A 7,686-nucleotide genomic window follows, 5' to 3' on the forward strand; every position below is an offset into this window, starting at 1 on the left:
ATATTTCAGAAAGCTTCCCAGAATTTTGCAGCCAAGTTATTGGCCAGGGATTTGGGCATCTCAAGGATTGATAAGCAGAGGACCACATTCAAGCATACTCATGAGGCTGTGGGTAGGATTCATGTGTACACAGAATGTCATCCAGAGAACTCCCACGGTTCCTTGACACCAATGTCCCTAATGGGACAGCTCAATACATGGTTGTTGGTTTCTATCAATAGGAGCACCCAAGAGAGCAGAGAGAGACAGTTAAGAAGAAAGAACAATTTTTAAAACCTTGTCCCAGAAGTGTCTTTGCAACATCTTCCATGTTCTCATTGTTGGAAGGAAGTCACTATGTCCATTTTATGCTCTATGGAAGGGAATCACACAATAAACCTAACAAGGAGTTAGGATTATTGGGAACATTTCAGATACAGCCTACAACATCTGCCCCATAGTCTATAAGGACTTTGTGCTTCAAGCATATAAAAACTCGGGTTCTTTCCATTTGCTTTTCAGCCTAGTCCCAAATTGACCTATCTACTATTGATATTCTCAACAAAAATTCCCTGGGGACAGGATAGCAAATATGTAGAACCTCCATCCACTGGGTAATTCTGCAGACTCCACCAGACTGCTCCAGTCCGACAGTATCAAGTAGACCCCCTTGTTTGTTTCTGATGCACTTGGAGAGCCCTTTCATTCACATCATGCCAATCTGCAGCCATTCCAATAACAAATTTAATAAATGCCCATGTTTCTGTCTTCTGCTAGCTAGCGAAGAATCAACACACTCTAGAATATATTTCCTTTATGATTCTTTGAAATCTTAACTCTTGGAGACTCTACCAAAATGTGATTTTGGTTTACCTGTTTTTCCTAGAGGGTAAAGCCGGATATATCTGGATAGCGATGCAATGTAACTTTCCTAATAATATACACACAGCCTTTCTGACTTAGAGATCTCTCTGATGAGGACTGCACTTATTGGCTTATATTTAAGTGACATGAAAAACTTTCATATAGATCCAATTAAATTGGAGATGGAGAAATAGATATTATATACTGGTGTGGGGATAAGTGACAGGGGTATATTTAGGGAAGAGAACATGGTATATATTTAGAGGTCCTTTTAGAGCATGAGACTGAAGTTTTTAAATTTATTTTTTATTTGGGTATAGTTGATTTACAGTGTTGTGTCAATTTCTGCTGTACATCATTGTGATCCAGTCATACTATATACATTCTTTTTCTCATACTATCTTCCCTTATGGTCTATCCCAAGAGCCTGGATATAGTTCCCTGTGCTATACAGAAGGACCTCATTGCTTTCCCATTCTAAATGTGATAGTTTGCATCTACCAACCCCCATCCATACAACTTCTTCACCCCCTCCCTGTTGGCAACCACAAGTCTGTTCTTTATGTTGGTGAGTCTCTGTTTTGTAAATAGGTTCATCTGGGTATTTTAGATTCCCACATATAAGTGATATCACATCATATTTGCCTTTTTCATTCTGACTTGCATAACTTTAGAAATGAAGTATGAAAATCTCAGTTGCATTCATGTTGCTGAAATGGCATTATTTTGTTTGGTTTTATGGCTAATATCCCATTGTATATATGTACTACCTCGTCTTAATTCATTCACATGCTGATGGACATTTGGGTTGTTTCCATGTCTTGGCTATTGTGAATATGGCTGCAATGAACACGGGAGTGCATGTATCTTTTTGAATAGTAGTTTTGTCCAGATATATGCCCAGGAGTAGGATTGCTGTATTATGTGGTAATTCTATATTTAGTCTTCTTTTTCTTTGTTTTTTGTTTTTTGTTTGTCTTTTTGCCTTTTCTAGGGCCACTCCTAGAACCCTATGGAGGTTCCCAGGCTAGGGGACTAATTGGAGCTATAGCCTCCAGCCTACGACAGAGCCACAGCAACATGGGATCCAAGCCGCGTCTGTGACCTATACCACAGCTCACGGCAACACAAGATCCTTAACCCAATGAGCAATGCCAGGGATCAAACCTGCAACCTCATGGTTCCTAGTTGGACTCGTTAACCACTGAGACATGACTGGAACTCCTATATTTAGTTTTCTGGGGTATGTATAGTGTTTTCCATATTTTTGGCACCAATTTACATTCCTACCAACAGTGAAGGAGGGTTCCTATTTCTCCACATCCTCTCCAGAACTTGTTGTTTGTAAACTTATCAATGGTGGCCATTGTGACCAGTGGGATGTGGTACCTCATAGTAGTTATTTTTTTTTTTTTAACAATTTGTTAGCTTGGTTCATAATTTTTTTTAAATAATTTTTTTTTATTTTCCCACTGTACAGCAAGGGGATCAAGTTATCCTTACATGTATACATTACAATTACATTTTTTCCCCACTCTTTGTTCTGTTGCAACATGAGTATCTAGACAAAGTTCTCAATGCTATTCAGCAGGATCTCCTTGTAAATCTATTCTAGGTTGTGTCTGATAAGCCCAAGCTCCCGATCCCTCCCACTCCCTCCCCCTCCCATCAGGCAGCCACAAGTCTCTTCTCCAAGTCCATGATTTTCTTTTCTGAGGAGATGTTCATTTGTGCTGGATATTAGATTCCAGTTATAAGTGATATCATATGGTATTTGCCATTGTCTTTCTGGTTCATTTCACTCCGGATGAGATTCTCTAGTTCCATCCATGTTGCTGCAAATGGCATTATGTCATTCTTCTTTATGGCTGAGTAGTATTCCATTGTGTATATATACCACTTCTTCCGAATCCAATCATCTGTCGATGGACATTTGGGTTGTTTCCATGTCCTGGCTATTGTGAATAGTGCTGCAATGAACATGCGGGTGCATGTGTCTCTTTTAAGTAGAGTTTTGTCTGGATTGATGCCCAAGAGTGGGATTGTGGGGTCATATGGTGGTTCTATGTATAGTTTTCTAAGGTATCTCCAAACTGTTCTCCATAGTGGCTGTACCAGCTTACATTCCCACCAGCAGTGCAGGAGGGTTCCCTTTTCTCCACAGCCTCTCCATCATTTGTTATCTGTGGACTTATTAATGATGGCCATTCTGACTGGTGTGAGGTAGTATCTCAAGGTAGTTTTGATTTGCATTTCTCTAATAATCAGTGATGTGGTGCATTTTTTCATGTGTGTGTTGGCCATCTATATCTTCCTTGGAGAAATGTCTATTTAGGTCCTTTGCCAATCTTTCAGTTGGGTTGTTGGCTTTTTTGCTGTTGAGTTGTAGAAGTTGTTTGTATATTTTAGAGATTAGGCCCTTGTCAGTTGCATCGTTTGAAACTATCTTCTCCCATTCTGTAAGTTTTTTTTGTTTTCTTTTTGGAATCTATTATATAGCACAGATGAAACTTTACACAGAAAAGAAAATAATGGACTTGGATAATAGACTTCTGGTCGCCTGAGGGCAAGGGGAGGTAGTGGGATGGATTGGGAGCTTGGGGATAATGGGCACAAACTGTTGCTTTTGGAATGGATCAGCAATGAGATCCTGCTGTGCAGCACTGAGAACTTGTCTAGTTACTTATGACAGAGCAAGATAATGGGAGAAAAAAAAGAACATATACATGTATGTATAACTGGGTCCCCATGGTGTACAGTAGAAAAAAATCGTATTGGGGAAATAACAATAAAAATAAATAAAATATTTTTCATGTAGATTGCCTATATCCTCATAATTTAGTTGTTTTACTGTGTTTTTGTCTTGTTCCTTTGTCTGAAAGCTATTTCTTTATAATCTCATGTTTCCACCTTTCTATGTTTATCATCCCCTTGCCAGGAAGTAAGTAGATGCAGCAGCAGGTGCCTAGTCCAGGAGTTCTTGGGGTGGTAGTGGCTTACATGTACCCAGAGGAGCCCAGGAGCTTGTGTTATTCCCCTGGGCACTTACTTCACCTGCACTGATTTCTCTAGACATGAGGGTAGGGCTTCTCCCCAGCTATTGCTAGGCAGCACCTACTGCAGTGTGGCTCCAAGAGCTGAAGCAGTTGGTGTCCTACAGCCTGAGAGAGAATACAAGGAACAAGGCCATAGTGGTAGACTCCACCCCTATCTTACAGAGCCCCCAGACAAAGGCCCCTAGTCTCTAAGCCCAACCAAGATTCCTCAGCTTACACCCTCAGATGTGGTCTCCTTATACTCTAGTACCTCCAGATTATTTCTGCTTGGCAAACCACAGTTTTATCCAGGGAGCCAGTCCCATCTCTCTCTGAGTCTGATTGCTAAAGTCAGAGTTTTCAAGTTCCAATCACTGTCTGCACCAGCATAAGGTTGAGAAGTGCAAGGTGGTAGCACTGACCTTTTGTGGAGGATTGTTTCCATTTTAACTAATGATTGGAGGCTGTGTTCTCCTCCAATATTCCACAGCTCCTCCTCTGTCACAGCTGATCTCTTCACTGGTGGGGGGACTTCCCAGGTTGAAGGAGTTTTCCTCTTTCCAGCTTTCTCCTAGTGGTGCAGGTCCCATCCTGCTTAAGTTCCCATTCTTTCTTTTTCTTCTTTCTTTTGTCCTACCTGGTTTCATGAAGTTTTTATTGTTTATCAGAATCCTGAGGTCTTTGGTCAGTGTTGAACAATTTTTTTTTGTGCAAATAGTTCCACATGTAAATGAATTTTCAATGTAATTGTGGGAGTAAGTGAGCCTCACATCTTATTTCCCCTTCATCCTATTTTCCCCTGAGATTTTGAAAATTGGAAAGCACTACAGAATTTAAAGAATCTTTCATTCAGTTAAAAAAAATCTTGGAGTTCCCATTGTGGGTCAGGGGGTTAGGAACTGGACTAGTACCCATGAGGATGGGGATCTATCCCTGGGCTCACTCAGTAAGTTAAGGATCTAGTGTTGCCATGAGCTGTGGTGTAGCTTGCACAGGTGGCTCAGATCCTGTGTTGCTGTGGGGCTGTGGCACAGGCCAGTACCTACAGCTCTGATTAGACACCTAGCCTGGGAAATTACATATACCACAGTTGTGGCCCTAAAAAGTAAAAAAAATGTCATTATCAAGGCACACATGAAACCAATTACATCAGAATCTCTGGTGTAAAACACAGTTGTCAGTATTTTCATTCTTTCCAGATAATTTGAATAAAACCCATGGCTAAGAAAGTGTAACAAGTATCATGACAGATATCCTCCACACATAGAATTAATAAATGGAAATTACTATGATAAATACACAGAAGCTGTGGAAAAGATGTACATTTAATCTATCTATCTATCTATCTATCTATCTATCTATCTATCTATCTATATCTATCTGAGTTGTTCATCATTCTAGGATTCTTGGTCCACCAATGTTAAACTATAAATGATAACCACTAGGGAAAACAGTGTGGAAACTTCTCAAAAAGCTAAAAATAGAATTACAATTTGATGCAGGAATTCCACTCCTGGGTATCTATCCAGAGGAAACCATGACTCGAAAAGATACATTTACTCCAATGTTTCATTGCAGCACTATATACAATAGCCAAGACGTGGAAGCAACCTAAATGTCCATTGACAGAGGAGTGGATAAAGAAGATGTGGTACATATATACAATGGAGTACTACTCAGCCATTAAAAGGAAAGAAATAATGGCATTTGCAGCAACATGGATGGACTTAGAAATCATCATGCTAAGTGAAGTTAGTCAGACAGTGAGACAACATCATATACTATCACTTACAGTTGAATCTAAAAAAAGATACAATGAACTTCTTTGCAGAACAGATACTGACTACAGACTTTGAAAAAATTATTGTTTCCAAAGGAGACTGGGTGAGGGCGGTGGGGATGGACTGGGGGTTTGGGATGGTAATGCTATAATATTTGTGATGTTGGTTGTGTAACTATAAATGTAATAAAATTTATTGAATTACAGGTTAAAAATAGAAAATAAATCATAAATTAGCCTTAGATGTAATAATATTAAATCATGCAGAGATTATTATATAAAAAGTATCCAGGAAAACTCCCCAAGTCTATTTAAAGACATAAAAAAGCAGCAATATTCAGATGTTAAGCAAGGAGAAGAGTGAAGGTCATAAGAGCTACAAAGAGGATGTGATGAGAGAGGTAGGATATTCAAGTCTACATGTTTAATTTTGCTTCATTTTCTAACCTATGCTCAAAATGGGTGGCCCAGGTTTGTTTGGCTGAGGAACCTCCTCATGGCCCTTTTCATGTCTCTGTTTCTCAGACTGTAGATGAAGGGGTTTAGCATTGGGGTGACCACAGTGTACATCACCGAGGCCATTGCATCATTCCTGGGGGAAAGTGAGATGGCTGAGCTGAGGTACAACCCAATACCTGTTCCATAAAATAAGCAAACAACTGCCAGGTGAGAACCACAGGTGGAGAAGGCTTTATACCCCCCACCTGATGAGGGAACTCTCAGAATGGAGGAAAGAATTTGATAGTAAGAGAAAAAGATTGCTGAAAAAGGAATAGCACCAAAAATGGCACCACTAAAATATGTGACAATGTTATTGGTGAAAATGTCCAAACAGGCTAGATTGAAGAGGTGAGAAGGGTCACAGAAGAAATTTGAAATTTCCACATCCTTAAAGCAGTTAACTTGTAACACAATCAAATTGTGCAGCTGGGAGTCCAAAAGGCTGACCAAAAAAGACAGCAAAACTAAGAAGCAACAGAAGCGTGGGTTCATGATGACTGGGTAGTGCAGTGGGTGACAGATGGCCACAAACCTGTCATAGGCCATCACAGTCAGAAGAGTACCATCCATACATCCAAAAAGGATGAAAAAAGACATCTGAGTTAAGCAGCCCACATAGGAGATGACTCTGGTGTGAGTTTGGATGTTCACAATCATCTTGGAGACTGTGGTGGAGATGAAGCCCATGTCAGCCAAGGACAGGTTGCAGAGGAAGAAGTACATGGGGGTGTGGAGGTGGGAGTCAGAGGCAACAGCCAAGATGATGAGCAGGTTCCCCAATGTGGTGACCAGGTACATGGACAGGAACAGGACAAAGAGGAGGGGCTGCAGTTCTGGATCATTTGAGATTCCCAGGAGGAAGAATTCTGAGACACTACTTAGATTTCCAGGTCTATGTTCCTTGGACACCTTTTTAAAAAGAAAAGAGGGTGGGTAATAATGAAACAAGTAAGGGGGAATGTAGAACCCTATCCATATTTTGGATATAAGCAATTCATTTGAAAGGTTATACACCTCAGTACCTTCAGCAATATTTCTCAGCATGACAATTTTTTTCTGCTTAGATTTGTTTTCTCATTGATTCTCGTGTTAGTCATCTCTTTCTATTCTCTCTGACTTTATAAAATACTGAAGAGTAAAAGGGAGCAAGGACATTAGATATGCTTCATCCGTGATCTCAGTGAACCACATCTTATTTCTTTAGAAAAAGGATACAATAAGACTTTCCCTTCCTCCTGAAGAAAAAAATATAATTTGAATTTAAAGACATCAATATACCACATCTTCTGATTCCAATCATCTGTGGATGGACATTTGGGTTGTTTCCATCTCCTGGCTATTGTGAATAGTGCTGCAATAAACATGCAGGTGCACGTATCTCTTTTAAGTAGAGTTTTGTCCGGATAGATGCCCAAGAGTGGGATTGTGGGGTCATATGGAAGTTCTATGTATAGATTTCTAAGGTATCTTCAAACTGTTCTCCATAGTGGCTGTACCAGTTTACATTCCCTCCATAGTGGCTGTACC

General features: G+C 40.0%; 1 protein-coding gene across 1 annotated transcript; it reads right to left on the reverse strand.

Annotated features, from left to right (window-relative positions):
• Nucleotides 1-6,111: 6,111 nt before the first annotated feature.
• LOC110258685 (olfactory receptor 7E24-like) lies at nucleotides 6,112-7,062 on the reverse strand. Its single transcript, XM_021081960.2, has one exon. It carries the CDS (start codon nucleotides 6,955-6,957, stop codon nucleotides 6,112-6,114), a length of 846 nt encoding a protein of 281 aa, XP_020937619.2. The 5' UTR covers nucleotides 6,958-7,062.
• Between the last annotated feature and the right edge of the window lie 624 nt (nucleotides 7,063-7,686).

The sequence above is a fragment of the Sus scrofa genome, chromosome 2 (assembly GCF_054392235.1).
Source record: "Sus scrofa isolate SSC_HxYL_T2T_F1_AM1 chromosome 2, Sscrofa_HxYL_maternal_Yorkshire_Landrace_v2.0, whole genome shotgun sequence".
NCBI lineage: Eukaryota > Metazoa > Chordata > Mammalia > Artiodactyla > Suidae > Sus > Sus scrofa.

Excerpts from the sequence above, each read along its gene's own strand:
- LOC110258685 (XM_021081960.2), bottom strand. The coding sequence starts at position 6,957 with ATGTACCTGGTCACCACATTGGGGAACCTGCTCATCATCTTGGCTGTT.